Raw genomic sequence first — 20,612 nt, 5'->3', positions numbered from 1 at the left:
CCCCTCGCTCCCACCCGCAGTCTCGCGCACGCCTCCGCCCCCGCCCCCACCCCCACGTGGGGCGCGACCCACGGCTTGGACCCCCGCTGCTGTGGGAAACTGCCGCGGAACCAGATGTGCGCAGCCCGCGCGGGGGGAGGGCACGGGGCGGAGACACCTGGCGGCCTGCCCCCCCGCCCCGCGCTCGGGCGTTTCCGCCGCGCTTCGGTTCTTTTCGCCGCCCCCGCCCGCGTGTCCCCGCGCCGCCGCTGCTCATGGCGGACGCGGCACCCGCCGCCACCGCCTGCCCGGAGCCCCTGGAGGGGGCTGCGCCCTCAGGTACCGCGGGGGCGGACACCCCGTCTGCAGGGTGGTCCCCGAGGGAGGTCCCGCTCGCCAGAACCAGGCAGGGCCGGGGCCGGGGCCGGGGCCGGGCGCGGGATGGACAGTGCTGTTGCCTCCTGGCTCGGGGCAGCACATACGGCTGTGCCAGGCCGCCTTTGGGCCTCCCCGGGGGTTTCCTTTGCGCTGGGGCCGGCTTCAGCCCGCCCTCGGCTCAGGGGTGGAGCGTCCTCCTGCTCCTGCAGTTTGGGTCGGAGGGCGCCTTTCTCCCTCGGGCAGAAATCACCTCCCCCGCCCCGATGCCCGAGGCTCATCCAGGCCCCAGCATGCAGTCATGAACACGTGGGAGCTGTATTTTTCTAAACTGTCTTAGGTCCTGTATCTAATGAAATCAGCAAAGGATGGGGTGGATTTGATTTAAAACAACCTAGGAAGTCTCCCCTGGTCAGGGCTCGGATACGTTCCTAGCAGGGAAAGCAGCCAGGGTGACACTGGTGTGTAGGTCAGGGCTTGAGTCTGCAGGGCTGTTCAATTTTTTACTGCACTCACTGGGGCCTTCAAGTCCAACCTCCTGCGGCCACAAGTACCACCAGTTCCTTTTCTAAAAGGAAGTAAAGATGAATCCCTGCTGCCACGAGCACCTTGGAGCTGGAAGCTCTGGGTGCCACTTTGCCTTCTAGATAATGTCATCACATCAGTAAAACTCTGGCATGTGCTCTGCAGTCCTATGGTAACAGAGCTTGGCCTGTATTTTAGAGGGGGATAGAGATGGGACCTGGAGCCTTATTCAGATATTAGGAAGGACCCTCTAGATCCATCTGATCCATGTCATGCTCTCAGGTGGTGCAGGGTGGGTTTTCCCAGGGCACTGCCAACTCAGATTTAATACTGAGCTTTGGCTTTGGTCAGTATGTCTGAGACTGGTATGGGCAGCAGCTGAAAAAAAAGGTGTTTTGATCCCTGTGTTCTGTGCCAGAAAAGTGTAATCTTTTCCCCTGTTTTAAGAGCACTGGCTGTAGCTTTGCCCTTCTGTCTGGTATTTTCAAAGTAAAGGCTAGTTCATATTCTCCTGTTTTCTGTCCATTGCTAGAGAATGAGTCGTCAGCCCAAAATCCTGAACCTGCAGACGCTTTGTTGGAGTCCAAGGCCTTGCCATGCAGGTAGGAAAAGATCGCTGTGTGAAGGCATCCATCGTATGTAATGCAAAACCAGGGAAGTGGAAGGCAGTTTGTCTCTTGCAGGCAGCTGTTCCTCCAGGGGGAGAGAAGGGATTGGAAACATGAACTTTCTGCTCTTGGGTTTGGTATGCTGGATGCAGCAGAGTAGGGGTGGTCAGCCTGTATCAAGAGTGCCACAAGTGGCAAGGGCAGCCCCTGTGTGGCATGCAGCAGATCTGGGAGCAGCACAGCAGCAGATGGGGCTGGGAGCAAAAGGCACAGAGCAGGAGATCAGGCAGGGGGCACAGGGTGGTAAGCAAAAAGCAGAGTAGGAAATTAGGTAGGAAGCAGAGGAAGGGGATCAGAGTGACCCATGGGGACCTGCCAGAAAGCTTGGCCCCCACTGCTGTAGAGACGACACTAAAGGAGCAGTTGCTCCTGGCTCGAGATTATTTTAGTGCTCATAAAATAGTGAAGTCTGTAACATAATTCAGGTTGTTTGAATCAAAGAGCAAAGTGTCAACAGAAAATTGAACTCTTAGCAGAGGGATGTTTCAATTTTTAAACCAAAAAAAATTCTCACTGTATGCAATTCCCATGGAAACTGTACAGGAAACCTGCTTCTTTGCTAATGGGCTTTTTTTAGTAGTACTTGTGCATGCATTGTCTAATATTTGGTTTGTTGTTATTGGTTTGCTAGTGGGCTGTCCTGGCTTGTTGGGTTGCTTGTGGTCGTTGGAGATGCACGCAATATGCTTTTCCTAACCAGTGTTAAAGGTTTCATGTGATCCCTCCCACATGCACAAAGTTTTTACAAATGTATGAGTTAAGTCAGTGCAACCTTGGGTCTTGCTAGTCACTAGTCATCTTCTTTTAAAAGTAACCTTCACACACCCTGTGCAGTTTGTGGTAGTGCTGGCTTTGATGCAGATGAAATTTGCAGCAGCCAGACAGGGTTTTTCCTTAATCTCTGATTTTTATCATGAACTCTTAAGTAATTTTGCAATTTAATTTCTTCAGAAAAATGAATTGGACAATGAGTGGAATCCCAGTGTAACATAAGACCTGCATGGATAATTCCTGATAAACCTGCTTGGGTTATCAATTTTTTTTCTTTTTGAAAGAGGTGGCAAATTATGAAAAGGAGGCATGAAAAGGGAGTCCAACTGACTGTCTTCTTTTAAGTTGGCTTGCAAAGTTTGTGCAACTGCATTAACACTTTCCACAGAACCCTAAAGTTTCACTGCTGGGTTTTTTTTTTTAAATTCAGTTAGCCTCAGTATTCATGGGAAGCCTTTTGAATCTGACTGTAGAAATACCTGGGGAGCTGCATGCCAATGGCCCATCTGGGTCTGTGCTACACAGCTGTTGCCTAAGAAACAAAAACTCAGTGGAAAGTGATGATCTGTGGAATCAGTTTTCTGCTTTGGGCTTCTAAGAGAGGGGGTCATAAACAGGGTGATATAAGGGATAGTTTTTAAACTGTTCCTTTTTAACTTTTCCTTTATCTATCTACCAACCAACCTAACAACACATACATGTGTGTTCTGACAGTCAACCCATTTGAACCAGCAATTACTGGAAGATGAGATTGGGGTATGCTGTTTCTAATGATAGAAATGGAGCTTGGAGGATTTTGCTGAAATCTTGGATCTTCTGATTTCAGTGTCCAAGGCTGTACCTAAAGGAGTTCCAGAAAAGTCATGTTTGTTTTGATCTTGCTTTCTCTCTATTTACAGACCAGCAAAGAAGGCATGTACACTGGTCTTTTGCTTTATTTGACACTGTCCATTTAAGTTGGAACAGCTTGACCCTCTGTTATTCAAAATATGTAATTCTTCAAATGCATTTCTTACATGTTCAGTTTTCTTTTCACCACTAGTGATTTTCATGCCTCTTCACATTGGGTCAATCATGTATATTAGACCAACATGGTTGGCCATGGGCTTCATTGATAAAAACAAGGGTTTGCTATTTAGAGTGGCCATTTCTGCTCGGATTACAGTACGTGTTAAATCACTTTCTGTGAAAGTTGCATTTAGTGCTGACCACTAGTTCTTCTCTCTCTGACAATTGTTTTAATTTCAGTTGTTTTACAGTTGTTTTAATTTTAGTTGTGATGAATGCCTGCCCAGAGATGGACTGAAGTACAATGAACATGCTTATGACTTGAAGGGGAATTTCAATATGGTGGGAAGAATAGGGCATACGGAACATGAAGGCAAAAGGGCTTTTGCTTTTTAGGTCTGATTCTCTTACTCTTGTTGCAGCTTTCCCGGGGTCCCACTTTCCTTTTCCACTTCTCTCTTGTGGATAGGTCCTTGTTCTATATATGTGTTTTAGTCTGGTCATTACATGGCTGCTGGCTTGCCATATTTGACATTTTCTGTAACACGAAGTGGACACTCTATTACCAGCTCTTGATTTTAGAGGGAAAAATTCTGACAAGAAGGCACACTTAAGAATGTCCTTAAATTGGTCTCTCCAAAACTCTGACATGGAGGGCACATGTGATGCAGTGTGTAGATGCCATCCTTGGTTTGGCTTATAAAAACTGACTTCTGGCTCTAGAGAAGATATTGCTGCCTGCTTTTAGCGCAGCATTAGCAAGGTAGCCAGCTGGGAGGGAATATACCTGGGATCAGCTGGAGTAAATTACTACTACCTGAGGGACAGTACATTGGGAGTGAGCTCAGCAGAACTGCTCACTGTTGCTTGGATGGAGCTAAGAGGATAATGCCAGCTGCAGATGAGAGCAGAACATGAGTAACAGCCAGTAGTGACTATTGGCTATGAGAAGCCCAATATCCTTGATTTGTTTGAATTCCAGCCTCTGAGTGTGCTGGTTCCTAACATGGCTTTAGTTAACTGAGTGACTGTACCATTATCTTCAAGCATCCTGAATTGACATGGTCTTTTTCTCCGAGAGGCCACAGATTGGATTACCGATAAATACAGGCTCTGTAGAGAATTCCAGAAAAGAGGATGATGCATCAGAGGACCAGGATGTGGCCAGACCTGGTGAGAAGCTTGCTGACCAGATACAGCCCCTTAAGGAGGTAGGCCATTACTTCTTATCTCTAAAAGCAGAGGCTAATATGTTGTAGCACTTCCTTCCCTCTGGTACTGAGCCTGTCCAGCAGTGGTTCTCAACTTTTTTAGACTTGGGACAGTCTTCCAAAACTTCTGAATTTAGTGGAACCCAATTTCAAAAACAAAGTTATATGTTACAGGGCATAAAAATAATATGACTGGAAACATCCTTTTTAGTCTAACAGGAAAAAACATAATATGATACTTAGTGATATAATTGAGCCTGGCAGTTCTTGCAGATATCTTGAATTCTTGGCCAAATTGAAGACTAGCATACTCTCACTTCCTCGTCTTCTGAAAGAAGTCTTTCTCTCTTCTTGTTTTCTATGTTTGTTAAAGCAGAGAACCCCAACTCGCATAAATACGATGTTGAAAATTGCAGCAGGATTCATACGGCTTTTTTTGAAACGTTGGGATATTGGTCGGTTAGCTGAGCCCAGAAGTTATCCGAAGGTACATCCATCATGTTGCAGTTTTAGGGTCTGATCTTTATGTATATTGCTGAGTTCTTCCTGAGGGCAGACTGAATCCCCTGATTCTTGAAGCTTTGGTAAATGGGTTTTTCACCCAGTCGTACTCTGCAACATCTGCACCTGGGAAGTATTTTTTTTTAAATTTTTTTTCTAGCGATTTTCAAGTGTTCTGATATCAGTGGCAGCACTTCTACATTATTTGTTGCAGCTGTTAGAGGGAACATTTCTGGCTTTCTAACATTAACTCCTGCATATCAGATCTGAATCTTATCTAGCAGGGCACAAAATTTATCAGAACAAGTTAAAATATTCTGATTTGGGCCCTGCATGCTGGTATATGCTTTATTCAAATGCAATAATATGTCAACAAGATACTCTAGAGCACCAGGTATCATTGCTCAGCAAATTGTAGGAGTCAGGTAAGTGCTTGAGTGTAAAACATGTAAAGTTTCCTCCTTTAGCTTGTAAACTTGAGACGAAACCTTTCCCCTGGATAACCACTTTCTGTGTGTAACATGAGACTGACATGTTCAGGTTTCATTGTCTCATGCAGTCTTGAAAAAAGAAGAAACTTTGGCCTACTTTTAACACAAATGACTTTTACAACTTGGTTGAGCACACTCTTTAATTTGTAGAACATGGTTGTTGCAACAAGAGCTTCTCAGTGAAAGAAAGTCAGGTGTAATAACATTTGGATTCAGTTTCTTCACAGTTGAAACACTCTCCTAGTGACACAGCTATAGGGATCGCACCATTTGTGTAAACACCTACACATGCTTCCCAAGATAAATCCAAAGATTTCAAGTGAGAATCCATTGTGTCAAAAAATCCTCTTGTAGTCTCACCTGAGTTCTTTGCAACAGAAGAATTGTTCTGTTGTTTTTCCATCAACAAAACAAATGAAAGTGAGATGCTACCATTTTTCACTTCTGTTGATTCATCCATTTTCACTTCTGTTGTTAATCTGTCGATTCATCCACCTAGAGAGTGAAGGTATTCCATTTTATTTTTTTCAGTATGCTCTGACACATCATTATTGGGCAGTGGGATTTTACTTTATTTCTTTTTCAGCTTCACTACCAGACATAATTCCTACTAGTTCTTTGCACACCAGAGGTATCAGTGTCTCACCTACTGTAAGAGCTTTCATTTATTTAGCAATCAGTCCCCCAACTTTGTAACTAGCCTTTTGTGCCTTGTCAGAAAGTTTTCTCTCTTTCACAAAGTCTGAGGACTTTTTCTTGAATTTAAGTATTTTAAAAGTATTCCTAGCTCTTATTTTTTGGTGTCCATGCTTTGTAGAGAAATGGCATTTCAACTTATTTAGGTCCATAGCTTGATTTAAATAATTTTTCACTGCAGATGGTGCATTCAGGTTTGGGATAATGCTCATCTCCATACCTAGTAAAACCCATGGCTAGACATTTTTCACTGTGCTATCTGCAGGTTCTTCTTAAAATCACTACTCAAACTTGTGCTTCCCTCAAGTTCCTCTCTTTCTGAATGCACACATTCATTCTCTGTTACACTTTCATTACTTTTTGCTTTTTTTTATAACAAACTTGTTCATTATGTCAGCTGCAGTCACAGGGAGACAGCTCCTCCCCCAGCATGCTATGAGTAGAGAGGACAACGAACACTTTTACCCAGTCTGCCCTGTGTCTTGTAGATTTGACCCCAGAGGTCCCACAGGGTTCTTGAGAAATGGCAAGAACTGGGCAAGTGAGGAAATAGGCTGTTTTGGAGACTGAGCCAGCATCACCTGTTCTGGAGTGGGGTGGAACCCAGGTGTACTTAGAAAACTTAGGAAAACAGCATAGGAATAACCTTAATTAGCCAGAAGTAGTCTGTCTTGCCACAGCCTTTCCTGATCTAGTCCCATGTGCACGGAAACAAGGGCACAGTGGGACAGTTCCACCTGGTGGCAGAGGTGGCATAGCTGCCTGGAGATAGGTGCTTCTGCTGCCAAGTGGGACTGTCCCACAGACCTCTGTTTCCAAGAGGCGCATGTGAGACCAGACTAGGACAAGCTGTGGTAGGAGCAGACACTGTTTTCTCCTGAAAACCAAGACACGTAGGGAAAGTTTCACTTTGCTGTAGGCATGGTATCTGCGTTGCAGCACTACTGAGAAGTTCTCATGGCATCTTGGTTGAGAACCACTGCTGTAGAGGTTGGATGGAATTGAAAGCAGTGCTTACACAGAGGCTTAGTTGTGCCTTCTCTTACCTCCCCCACAATGTACGGAGCAGCAGTCTAACCTTTACAATCCATCTCTCTCTCTCCTCTTGTGTCTTGGACTAGCTTCCGTGCTCTTTCAGATCTTACTTTTTTTCCTATGGTTTCAAGGCTATTTTAAACTACTGGCTTTTGACTGATGCTTCAGGGAATTCCCTTCCATTTCAAATTAACTTTAACATTTATTAGACTCTTGAGAAGGATGTGAAAGAGCAGGGTTGTCAGCTCACTGGAAGAAGACAGACAAGTTATCAGCATTTCAAATGCAACTTGAGAGAAGTGCTGTGCAATGAAAACTATAGTTCCAAGAGCACTACTTGTGAGAGAGAGGAGGAAGAATCGGGGACTGGGCAGTGGTTCTAACAAGCTCATATTGAGTGTGACTGCACCACTGTGGTTGTAGTCACTGGCTGGGTCCTTTGAGGCACCTTCGGAATATGTTCTGAGAGACCAGTGAAATCTGGAAATATTACCATGTAAACCAGTAATAGACCCAAACACTGAGGGAATGCTAACAGAGTTATTGGTCTGTGAAAATGCTCACTGCTAGGAAGACTGGAGGACAGTACAGCATTTGATGACAGTTACACAACTTTGGGGAAGCCATGCAAACAAAGTTGCTTTAAGGTAGGGCTGGTCAGTTATTCACTAAATCATGTACTTCTAGCAGAAGTCTAGAGGGTTATCTTTTTGAGTTGAGGGAAATTAACTAGTTGACTAGCATCTGTAGCTAGTCTTTTTAAATGCAGTGTGTGTGTGTGGTGGGGGTGGCATAGGAGCCATAGTGTGATGTGCTTACTGAGGAATTTTCTATGTCCTCTGCACAGGAAGCCATAGTGCAGATGACTAACTACCGTGTGCCTCAAGGACCAGGTGATATTGTTATGATACAGTCGGAACACACAGGTGCAGTGGATATCCTCTCAGCAGAGCTGGAGACTGCAGACCTCCTTGGTGAGCAGAGGAAAGGTGAGGGCTGGGATGGAAGTACTTGCCATGCATGGGGATGGGATGTGTTTGTGTGCCTCATAGGGGGGCCAGGTTGGAACCAGTGATGGCCCTCTTTGGGGTAGATGGATGCTCTTTAATACAGTGCGAGCTCTTGCTGGGGGTTAATCTGATGGCTAAAGTAGGATTCTAGCCCTAGGTTTTCCACTGTTTTTTCTCTGTGCTGTCCTAGGCATGAAAACAAGAGCTTTAGCAGGAATTGCCCTCTTGTTCCTGATTCATACTGGTAGTTTTCTGACCAACAACTGTTTGCCTTGTATTTTCAGCTCAGCCACCACCTCTGGCTCCAGCCTCTACTTGGACCACTTGCAAGATGAAGGAATTCAAGACTAAAATGGGAAAGGAGAAGAATGGTCGGATGGTGGTGAAACGGGGTGAGGTGGTGACAGTCCGGGTGCCAACCCACCCTGATGGGAAGCGTGTCTGCTGGGAGTTTGCAACAGATGACTATGATATTGGCTTTGGGGTCTATTTTGACTGGACTCCTGTCACCAGCACTGCAATTACTGTGCAGGTCAGTGAATCAAGTGATGAAGAAGATGAAGAGGAAGAGGAGGAGATTGAAGGTCAGTGCAGAACTTAAATGATTATGTTGTTGTGCTCATTGCTGTGGTATCCATGTCTTTATCAGGTGCTGTAATTTCCTTCCATTTTAGTTATTAACCCTGCATAGTGCCTTTGAAATGTTTTGAATTAAGTCATGGTGAGAAGAAGTTAGCTCTTCTTAGTTCAACATGTCTAAATGGCTAGTATTTCCATCCCAGGAAGATGCTCCAGCAACAGTAAATAATGATTTCTTTCCATACTGTTTTCTAACTGATAACAGGATTGGAGTCTAAGACTCTTAAGTCAGCATTTTGTTCCTTAACCTAACAGACTGGGATGCTGCTGCAGCTCCTATGTTGTGGCGTGGGCAGGGCAGAATTTTTCTTCATTGTAGTATTAGCTTTTGCTGGTTTTTTTGCTCCCTCTGAGTGCAATCTGTATTTTTTGTGGTGGGACAGCTTGAAATGCATAGGGAGTGCTGTCACAATTGCAGGTTGAGACCTGAAGACCTGAAACTAGACCCCCTAGGGAGAAGTAGAAATTGAGGACAGGTGATTTTTCTGTGTGTGTTGTGTGTGTGGCCCGCCCCCTCCCCCCCCCCCATTATTCTCCCACCCAGAATTCATTTCACTCTGGCAGAGAGCTGTTCTAAAGGGACTCTGCTAGGAAGCAGTAAATATGAAGGGAAGCTAGGAAGTGCTGTGAGGGGAGGAGGACAGGGAAACAAGTGGCAGTGATGATGATGGTGGGAAATTCAGAACATTTCCATGGAGAGACTCCTCTTGATGTATGGAAACAGCTTGGCTATTATACGTGCAGAGACTTTAGAGTGGCTATTGCATGTACTGCTGCCAGCCAGTGTTTTTAGCTGGAGGTTTTGTCCCTGTCCTGTAACCATGGTTTGATTGCAGCCCTTTGATGCATCAGCTTTGCTGTTTCTGACATTTGTCTGTCTCCTCTCTGCTACTCAGGACTCACCCCAGCTGGAGATGTGGAAAGGGGCTCCAAGAGCTATCTGCGAAACCGCTATGGTGAGATCATGCCTGTGTATCGGAGGGACAGCCACCGCGACGTGCAGGCAGGCAGCCATGATTATCCAGGCGAAGGCATCTACTTGCTCAAATTTGACAACTCCTACTCCCTCCTGCGCAACAAGATCCTGTTCTTTCACGTATATTACACCAGCTGAGGGAGTGGAGGGGGCAAGGACAGCAGGCAGGTAACACTGAGCAAAGCAGGCTTCCACCCAGGACTAGTACCCATAACTGTCATTGTCATGTGGCTAAGTCTGAGGCAAGGCTCTTTCTGCTTCTCTTGGATACAAAGCTTCTCCCCTGCTTCACCCCAGCTTGCCCTGAATGAGAGGGTAGCTGTGGCTGCACAGGGGTCACTTTAGGGATTCCATAATTTAATGATAGCCTGCAAGTGCAGAGGAATGAACTTGATAACCCAGGAACCCTCTCCCCTGTACTATGTTCCAGAAGCCACTCTTGTGAAAGGATCACTGGGACTTCTTATGATAGCCAGGACATTGTCAAAGGTCAAATTCGGGTAGCTACAGTGTCTATTGCACTGGTACGAAGGGAAGCTGAGAGATCCTTCTGCCCCCCTCTAGCTGTATCTGGAACCACCAGAAGACAACTGCCAACCACATTTTGCTAAGAGAAAAAGCGCCTGTTGGGTAGTTGCTCCACACTTGCATCCTTTTAGCTCTGCTGCACACCATCACTAGCCAGGTGGCAATTAAGCCCTGTTTGGGGGTTCATCCTGTCTACCCACGCCAACTACAGCCTGTATCCTCTATCGCTATTTATGATTATGCTCATGCCACAGCTGTTAGGCCCAAGGCAAGAGCCTGGTAGTTGTTTAGTGAGCATTATGAGAGGCCTGTGCCCAAACTTTGCAGAGGGAATAAATCCTTGTGGGTCAGTTGAAACATCTCCTGTGGGAAGGGGAAAGCAGGATGAATAAGGAGTTAGATACTAGATCTTCCTGACTGGGGAGACATGTAAACAGCTAAAACGTAGATTGTTTGCAATAGTTTATCTGTAACCTGGGGAAAAAGGAGTGATTGTGTTAGGCAAGTGCAAAACCGTTAGAGCCCAGGCTAACACATGCCAAAAAGACTTGAACACACAGGAAAGTCAGCCACTTCTATGCTTGCTTGGAGTCAGTGAACCCCTGAGACCATTGCTAACCCATAACACATTGTATGGACTGCAACTCCTTTCAGTACCACTGGTACCTTTCAGTGGTTAGCAGTGGCATTAATGGTCACCCTCTGTGCCAGTCATGGCAACAGGGAAAATGAGGATCAAACTAAAGTTTCAACAAATACTTTTTTAAAAATCTTTATTTGGTAAATCTTTTAAGATTTTGAATATTTATTTGATGATTATTTAAGAACATTCCTGTTTAAGGATGCTCTTGCAGTTGCACTTCGGTGCCTCTGTCTGCAGATAATGAATTATTTTTTTTGCATAATTTTGGGATATTTCCAGCCAGTCAGTCTTGAAAAGCCCTTTAGGTAATGTCCTTCTGTGCAGGCACATCGCCCTCCGTAGACAGGGGGAAAGCGAAGACTTAATTTCTTAAAAGGTGCAGTCATTCCCTAGTTACGCCATACTCAGCATGTAGATTCTCAGGCCCTTTTAATATGCTCTGCCTACTACTTAAGTCAGTGATTCTCATTCAAGATGTCATGGTACCCTGGAGTGCCTTGAGATGCTTTCAAGGATGCCATGGGGTGCCACACACTGTTAGCACCATTGGGTGTGCAAACATGATTCACAAGATAAACCCAGAGACTTCAACTAGGAATTATTGGTGTTAAAACCATTCTGACCTGCTGTGGGGTCTTTTTGAGCTCTTGGCAACAGAAAAATTGCTCTATTTTTCGGTAGTCAAAAAATGAAATGAATGAAAGCCTATGAGCTGGAATTTTCCAAGGGGGGGCCTTGTCCAAAGAGAGATGTCTCAAGTGTAAAAATGTTGAGAACCACTGTCTTAAGTACTCTGGGTTGGTGGGTAGGTTAGAGATGCAGGCATGCAGTTGAATAGCCTATGCCAAATTACTTGGGTGGGCACCAGGTTTATCTAGCTGAGGGATTAAGCAGAGGGCAGAACCTTTTAAAGAAGCAGCATCTTGCTCATCACTCTTAAGAGTGAAGGCAGAAGAGGACAGCTGACTTTCTTTTTGCAGGGTGGAGGAAGGGGTAGCATAAGCCCAGTTCAGGAAAAAACTGATGTAAAATGCAGCTGCCTTACTGCAGCAGCGGATCTGCAAGGAGGGCAGTGACAGGCATTAATGCATTTCAGATGGAGTCCTTGCCTTGCCCTGTGGCACAGGCAGTGGTCCCTTCCTCCCCAGCATGGCAGCAGTCTGGTGTGGGCCCCTCCCAGAGGCCCTGTGCAACTGAGAAAGGCCCTTCTGCATTCCACCCACTTCAGGTTTTTTTTTGAAACATGGGAGGACCCTTCACCTTCCACAAACAGCCAGTATATGACAATAAATCTCAGTGGTGCTGTCTGTAGCAACTGCTGAATACCTGACCTTGTGGAGGACCACATATGCACTTGGGAGCAGTTTAAAATGGGGCCTTAGTAAAGAAGTGAATTAGCTTGTGCATGCTCAGGTACTCAAGAAAGTTGGTGCCCTTGATTCTCTGTTATCGAGCTATAGCGTGGGCTAGTTTGTTAGCAGCATCCTTGGGATGAACTGTTCCCCTTATGCTATGTTCCCTCTCTCATCTGTCAGCTGCTTATTTTTCCATGGATCATTATGCTAGCCATTTGTTAAGAACATGATCATGAATGTTTGTTTGATTTATGCACTTTATTTTTTTGTAGTCCAGCAAATGAGAGCTGCCTCAGTCATTTGGACAGCTAAAGTCATTGAAAGCAAACAGTGTGTGTAGACTAAGCAGACCAACTGCTTGGTAATTAACAGCTGCTGTTCCAAAGGGTCTTTAGCAAAGGTAGACTGTTCAGTGAATGGAAATCCCAGTGTTCAGTCCTGGCTGTCTGAAACAGGGATAGATCTTTCATCAGTACTTCCAGTTCATTCATCAGACTTGCCCCCTTCTTGTTACCTTTGTTGGCTGAAGTCAAATGGTATCTTCATATAGGGTGTGTGATTCCAACCTGCTGTAGTTGCCCATCATGATACCTCATTGTGCCTGTAGGCACATCTGCTACGTGATAGAGCAAAAAAGGCCTGGATACTCTTTATTTTAAGATTTTACTGAAGTAGCTGGTATTTCATCTAAGCACAATAGAGTTTTAGGCATGTAATAATTCATCTACAATACAGGAAAGCTTCACAACTATACCAAATAAGTTAAACCTGTCTAGTCCTTTTAGTGTTCAAATTATGTAAACACTTGTGTTACCCAGGTACCAAATGAAATAATTTGGGTGACTGAGAGAGCACTTTTCTTTGGAAGGGTTCGCAGTTCTCATTAACTGTTCCTAGTAAAACTGGTAATTCATCCTTTGATTTTGATGATGCTCTTCTACTTGATGAAAGTATCTGATTGGCATTCTCTCCTTGCTGTATGGTTTCTGCCTAATCAGTTACTTTTATTCAGCACAGGGCACAGAAAGCATAATTAGTTCAAAAGAATAATGTCTCTTTTTTCTCCACCTTGCTCAGAGAGAACTTCCTTTCTACTTTTAAGAGTGTACTTGAGACTTTCAATTTCAGGCATGAAAAGCCAAGTCCAAGATAAAAACTGAGTTTTGAAAGTGATGTTAATCATCATAAAATCATGTTTGCTTAAAGAAAAAACTCCCTTAGTTTACCAGGGATGAAAGTTTGAGCTGTATTAAAACTGTTTCTTTCTAGTCCCAAATTTTGGGAGAAGAGAGACTGGAACCAGAAAGTAAATAGACTTCTGTTGTGTTTGGCAAACTACGGACTAGTTTTTATAACTGATCACAACATTGTTTTTCTTCCTTGGGTAAGCACCTGCTTTGTGAATATAATGTGGCTTTGGGAATAATATTTACATACTACCTTTAGTAGCATGATCAGTCAGGAGACTGAGAAGACTAATTGTTTTAAGTGTTCAATAATAATTACTTAAGTACTCCGTAACAGGCTGTGATGACATAAAAAGAATTACTCATTGATCAAGAATTACTGATGGATCTTACTGATGGATCAAGAAGTGCTCATAACTCTCCTTTCCTTGGTGGAGTTTGTTGAAAACAGTAGAAATCAGATAGTGTATTTCATGTAGATCACAGAATACAAACCTTGAGGCCCAGTTTCTACTTAAATTGGAAGTCCATAGATGTTTTGCCATTGGAATCCTTAGAACAGGGTCAGGGCCTTGGTTCTCAGGCTATTTTGAAGGCTGTTAAGGGTTTGTGTCACTTCTGAGCTAGATGCATATCGATGTTGAGGCCTACTTAATTTTGTGTCATTGCATTGGTAAAAAGTTTTCCAAATGTTACAGGTGGGAAGAAAATGCATGTGTAGGCCTAGGGGAGAGATTAGGTTTTTGATTTTGGGCACCTTGGGAAGCAAAGAAGAGTTTCTCAGTACCCTGTTTATTCTAGAAACTACAGCAACTCCTGTCTTTCTAACTATATGCAATGTTTGCTTCCTTTTCTGACTGTGCACGAGTGACCCACTTAGTTGCATAAGTTACTTCTAAGGGGTCAGCTATAGAAATGGTGGCTAGACTTGCAGTTGGGGAGGGGATAAGAAGAGAGCCTGCCTTGTCTTGTAGCTCCAGCTTGGTGGTTCTGGAAGAAGAGCTCTTCTGTCCTCCACCCCAGCACTCTGCAAAGATCTCTGCACTTGTCCACTTTGTATCCCAGGTGTTCCTCTGCCCTCTCCCTCTCAAATAAGCCACTTTCTAAGGATTTATCACACAGTGCCTTAGGAACAAGAAGTGTCTGAAACAAGCCATAGACCTCCTCATTTATTTGAATTAGGCCCCTGCTTGCAAAGGTGTCCTCCCTGTCTTCTGTGCCCTGTTCCTAAATAACCTCCCGAAGATGGCTTTTGAGGTTGGGGATTCTGTCGGATTTGTTCTTGGAAAACAAAAGCTGTCTGCTTTGTCTGCCTTAACTATATTACCTGGCATCATGTAACAGAGCTGGAAGCCTAAATTTTCCAGTACTATGGGATCTTTGGCTTTAAAAGGTGTCTCTGCTAATTTAAGTTATGCAAAGGGTTTTGTTTTCTTGAGGGAGATGCAGACCTTTGTGCCAAGCCTAAGTAGGAGTTGTGACCATGCTAACACATCATAAATAGCAGAACCCTGCACCCATTCAGCACTTCTCCTAAGTTACCCGAATCAACAGTTGTAGGTAGTGTGCTGTTGCGTACTACGGAACAGATCAGCAATGGATGAAGTGAGCTTGGGCTCACTATAGCTTGCATATCTCTCTCTCTCTGATTTTCGTTACTCCATGGATATCAAAGATCTAGCCCACAGTGCTGCTGGCTGCTGTGCAGAGCACATTGGAACTAGCCCAAGCAGCAAGCAGAGCCTGTCTGTGACACGCTGCATACAGTGCCCATGCCAAACCAGACTTGTGTGTTGGAGCCAGTGCTTTTCTGGGTTGGGCTCACAAACAGAGTGCCTATGGTGGATCCAGTGCATGTCTTAGACTGGTCCTGTGTGCTTCTATGAGCTGGAGCTGGTGTACACTGCACACTGCATGGATCCAGGGCTGGCCTGGATTGGGCCCATAGACTGGTCCTGCATGTCAGATCCAGCATGCAGGGCCAGTCTGGCATGGGAACCACATGCAGTGTGTGCCCCAGACCAGTGCCACATGCCATGTACCCCACACATGGCTGAAGCAGGCATGTGCTGCGCATGGTGCATAGAGCTGGAGCTGGCAAGTGCCCTGCAAGCAGCATGTTCAGATGGTCCAAGGCATGCACTGCATGCAGTGCCTGTACCAGCTCAGCCCTGCCGACTAGCTCCATGCCACTCATCTGGTCCAGGGGTTGAATGAATTTGATACCCCAGAGTTAGTTTAGAAGGTGCAAATCTACCCTGCTTTTTGCCTGACTTCGGACTAATATGGTCAACTACCTCTCACTAGGTGGGGGACCAGAGCTGCAAAATACCTCTGAACTTTAACTGCAAGGGCAGGCAGCTGGTTATACCTTTCAGATGGGGTGGAGCCTTGGGCATGGGCTGTATCCCGAATCCATGTTACAGATTTACTGGGGGTATCCAAAGAACTTGAGTAGGGACAAATTGAAAACTGAGTAAAAGAAACACTTTCCCATGATTTAATCAGACTGTGTAACTCACTGTTCTATGAGGCCAGGAATTTAGCAAGATACATATGGGTAACAGTACTTAGTGCTGCCCTAGACATATTTCTAACTAATAGTTTTAGACATTCCCTGCATCAAGGCTCAAACCAATCTACTGCAAAGCAGGTATGATCTGGCCTGGTCCCATATGCTGGATTCCATGTGCAGGGCTGGCCTTAAGCACTGGCGTGGTCTGGTGCATGGGCCCCTGTTATCTAGACTATGTAGTTCTCCATGGCTTGGGAAATTTGTTGGTGGGGGAGTGGTGGTAGTGTTCATTCCTACATCCCTGGGAATGTTTAATGTTACCACCACTTCCCTGCCATCATGTTTCTGGATCTGTGGAGAGCCCCACCTGGCTGGCTGATGCAGCTTCTCAGGCTGGATCTGTCCCATGGACCATAAATTGAGCACCATTGGGGAAGAAATTTCCCTGAGGGACTAACAATCTCACACTTGCTTGCTACGGAGTTACTTTAGAAGAAAGTTAGGATAGTCAACTGCTGGCCATTGAAGATGGAATACTGGTCTAGATGGACTGAGAGTCTGATATTTGGCACTTCCCATGTTACCTTCTGGGACTTACCTGCTATTCCCCAAGAAGTATTGGCTTAAGGACCATGCACTTGTTTGTAGGCAAGGAGTGAAATGTTTGGAACAAGAATCACAAATTCTATCTGGTTTGTGCCCATCTGGAGTGAGGAAGTTTGGTCCCTGGGCAAGGAGTGTGGTGCCAGATACTAACCACTAAGCCTGGAGCTGAGGAAGCTTTGCCAAACAACAAAGCAGTCTCCTAGCAACTTTGACAAACAACAATCTGCAGGATGGAGAGCCCAGACTCCCATTTCACAGCAACACACCCTTCGTGCAGCCTTTCGTTAGATAATGTCTTGTAGCTGGGCACATATATTTTAAGACTTATTTTCCCGTAATCTGTGATAGCTCTCATCAATCCTGGTCTGTGTGATGTGAATATTTTTAATGTCTTGTTACTTCAGAGTCAAGCTCTCAGCACCAAACTGCTGCTTTTTATGTTTTTCCCATGAGATTATTTTTAAATATAGAGGATATTTTACCAAAATATGGCACTGAATGTTTAGCTGTCTGGTGCAAATGAAAACTATTTATAGTGTGCTTGCTGTTTCTCTTAGGCTTAGTTTGTCTTTTTGTATTTGGCACAGTGTGGCTGTTTTGTGATATTGTGTATTATTTAAGGTCTGAACTCTTCAAATAAACTTTTTACTATGCAGTTAAAGTTTTTGTCTCTTATTGGGTGGTTCTGGGCTAAGAATTGCATTTCTGGTGACCCAACAATAAAAGCAATTCAGCTGAACTTGTTTTCAAGTACAACACAGAGTGGGATTAGTCACAGTCACCTCTGAAGCTCTGCTGGGCTTATTAGGTGCTCATGGATGAGCACAGGCTCAGCTTACTTGTCTTGGCCAATAGAAGTGTACTACTATTCAGGTGCTAATGCTGGAATTTCTCTGACATTGACACTGATTGGTCAGTTGCCACTTAAAGCGCATAGTTCTGTCTGAAATGTTTCTTTAAGGCAGAGGTGCTGGACTTGCCTGATGCTGGATCTGGACTGTGGGGCTCCTCCCAGGCTGGATCTCTAGGGTCAGTAGCTGTGGCAGGTCCAGCAGGGATTTAGAGTGGTGAGGTCAAGTGGTAGCAGGGGTCCTGGGCAGCAGGCCAAATGGAGCTGTGTCAGCACAGCCCTTGCATGCCCTCCTGTTGCTGCTGGCCATGTTCAGCAGGGCCCAGGGGCCTACATTCTGTGGCAGGCCTGTCCCTCCATGGCCCTATCTCCCAACTTTCAGTAGCCTGTGAGTGATACGTTCTGTGGTCCAGATCTTTGACACTTGTACTTTAAGGCAGAGGCAGGGGTCGGCAACATTTTTGGGCAGAGTGCCAAAATCGCCTGCAACCCTGACTTGTAAGATATTGGTGTGCTGGGGCAGCTGTAGAGAGGCTGATGCTTGTTGTGACAGTGCAGCCTTGACCCCTTCCCCACCATCTGCGCTGAGGGGTATGCCCCAACAAAATGCCTTTGCATGCCACACTCTGGCATCCATGCCAGAGGTTGCCTACCCCTGCTTTAAGAGGTTGTGTAGTTTTTATTTGACTCCTTTTGATATTAACTCTGCTTACAGCCAGCCAGGTACAGGCCACAGGTAGGAGATTGCTCAGCTTTGAAGGGGGATGATGTCACATGGTTCAGAGCCACTTGTGCTTAAGTTTGGTTGTTCCCATTTAATACATAAGTACTTAAAACACATAACATGCTACCATGACTCCCTCCATTTTCCCTGACAAGGGACTTTCTAAAACTATTGGGTTCCTAAACTAAAACAGTTCCAATATTGTAAAATTGCAAAGCAAGCACAGCCCATTTTGTGGTGTCAGCTCCTGGTGGAAAAACCAAGATGCATTGGGAAATCAAAATATCTGGTAAGCCTGACACAGTTGGAGGGTAAACTTGCTACAGTTTAGTCCAAACCATTTTTCTGTCTACATGGTGTCCTTAAAATGATTCTTGGGGATTTTTTTTACTCCTTAAATTTAATATAATTCTATGAATAATTAAAAATGTTTGTAGGTGCCACAGGGCAAAATACAAGGATTCTTCAGAAGAAAATTCCTTGCTCGAAGGTGACGTGGGTTAGCACTCAGAGCCAGCTAACTTTCCAGTCTAGTCTACTGGAATCCCTAGTGGGAGAGAGGACCAATGGCAAGTACTTAGTTGTCCCAAATGTAGATTTGGGGCTATTCCCCATTAATAGACTGGCTGAATTTCCCAGAGACTATGGTTTCCTTCTTGGCATCCATGGGCAAAGGCCTGTTAAGGAGTTAACTTGGGGCAATCTGAGGGCTGCATTTAAACATCCTTGAAGAGCAGCCTGTTTTCAAACTGGACAAAAAAAATAAAACTAGACTTAAGGACTTCCTGTCCTTCATTCTGTGCATCTCTGGCTACCATTAGAGAAGTCAGAGTGAGGCAAGTGCTAAAAAAGACTTCCATCCATATGTTCATTCAGTTCCAGTTTTATTGTCTCTTTCAGTTGGCTCTGAGTAGTTTTATGAGTGAACTCTGGAATAGGAACAATCAGAAAAATGGTCAGTTTAAAGGTTATTTATATTAATAACCTGATATTAAGAGCTGAACTTCTTTAATCAGGGAATAGAAATAATGCCATGTACTGCTCAACCTGTCTCAGTTACTGAGCACTCACTATCTGACAGTTTATACCTTAACAATTTTGTTGCTGTTCAGACCAATCATTTCTAATGACCGAAAAAATTATGTGGCCTGGAGGCAATTCCTGAACAGTGGCAATGAAATGCATTTGCTGAGCTTTACGGCTCTTAAAGTAGGACTATAGTAAAAACACTTTCCCAACCACTCTTGGCCAGTTCCTATTCCAGTTAGATATAATCCTGCTCAAGTCCCTGAAAAACTTACCCTCCAGATGAAGTCACAAGAAGTAGCAACTTTCCCTTTTGTAGTAACGTGAGGGCATATTACATAAGTAGATCTTGTGGGGGACATTGCCTCGCATAGCACAAGTCCTGCCTGTGGCCGGGCTGATCAGGCAATAACTTGGCCTTTTGCCCCGGGTGCAAGGCACAGTTCTCTCCTTTGCTGCTCCCCTCGCTGTGCCTGTGGCCATGTATCCCGCCCCAGCCGTGCCTTCCCTCCCTAGTGACTCAGGTAGGCCATAAGATGGCTGGGAGAGCCTGCCTGCTGTGTCCATGCCTGAGGGGCACTGCTGGGATTGCCTGTGGCCATGCTGCTGTCTGACCCAGATGCCCATGGCCATCCTGCTCTCTGGCCTAGGCCAGGCTGGAGCTGGGTCACGGTGGCAAAGGGGTGAAGGCAGCAGGTCACACCTGCCTGTGCGGCACCGAGCACCAGCTTCACCTATGCACTCTGGTCCCTGCACCAGCTGCCAAGGCTGCTTGGCAGGTGGGGCTGGCAAGCAGGCAGCCTGTGCTGGGGAAGCACCCCTGGCTGCAGGGTGGGAAAACCCCTGGGCCCAAGGCTTCTGGGCTAGGGAGTGGGGAACGGGTGCCTTATCAGGACCACAGCCTGCCTCTTGCCAGGTAATGGGTGGTAGGTTGCATTTGGGGCTCCCTCCTACCTCTGGACACAGGAGGGGTGTGGGCAGACTGGAGAGAATCCAGCAGGGGGTGGCCAGCAAGGCTGGAGAGCTGGGGAGTACGTGGATGGGCTGAGGGAACTGGGCTTACTCAGTCTGAAAGAGGATGGTTGAGACTTCTCTATAGTGGCAGGTGACAGGAGAAGGAGCAATGGGCTCAAGTTGCAGCAAAGGAAGCTTAGGTTAGATATCAGGAAACACACTGTCACCTGGGGGATAAGAAAGCATTGGAACAGGCCACCCAGAGAAATGGTGGCATCTTCATCCTCAGAGATTTTGAAGACCTGGGTAGACAAAGGTATGTGGTTCCTTATGGAGAAC

General features: G+C 45.4%; 1 protein-coding gene across 5 annotated transcripts; it reads left to right on the top strand.

Annotated features, from left to right (window-relative positions):
- Positions 1 to 71: 71 nt before the first annotated feature.
- On the top strand, positions 72 to 17,380 carry TMED8 (transmembrane p24 trafficking protein family member 8). Of its 5 annotated transcripts, none has more exons than XM_090033777.1 (7): positions 72 to 318; positions 1,412 to 1,481; positions 4,408 to 4,537; positions 4,911 to 5,024; positions 8,108 to 8,234; positions 8,555 to 8,854; positions 9,806 to 17,380. In XM_090033777.1, exons 1-7 carry the CDS (start codon positions 255 to 257, stop codon positions 10,021 to 10,023), a joined length of 1,023 nt encoding a protein of 340 aa, XP_089889903.1. In that variant the 5' UTR covers positions 72 to 254; the 3' UTR covers positions 10,024 to 17,380. The 5 variants fall into 5 exon arrangements, with proteins under 5 accessions (XP_089889903.1, XP_089889902.1, XP_089889900.1 ...); XM_090033776.1 differs by having other exon boundaries at positions 77 to 318; positions 4,914 to 5,024; positions 8,108 to 8,249; XM_090033774.1 differs by having other exon boundaries at positions 77 to 318; positions 8,108 to 8,249.
- Positions 17,381 to 20,612: the final 3,232 nt, after the last annotated feature.

The sequence above is a fragment of the Crocodylus siamensis genome, chromosome 2 (assembly GCF_052110815.1).
Source record: "Crocodylus siamensis isolate JL-2025a chromosome 2, ASM5211081v1, whole genome shotgun sequence".
Taxonomy (NCBI): domain Eukaryota; kingdom Metazoa; phylum Chordata; order Crocodylia; family Crocodylidae; genus Crocodylus; species Crocodylus siamensis.
This window is presented reverse-complemented; position numbering and strand designations above follow the sequence as displayed.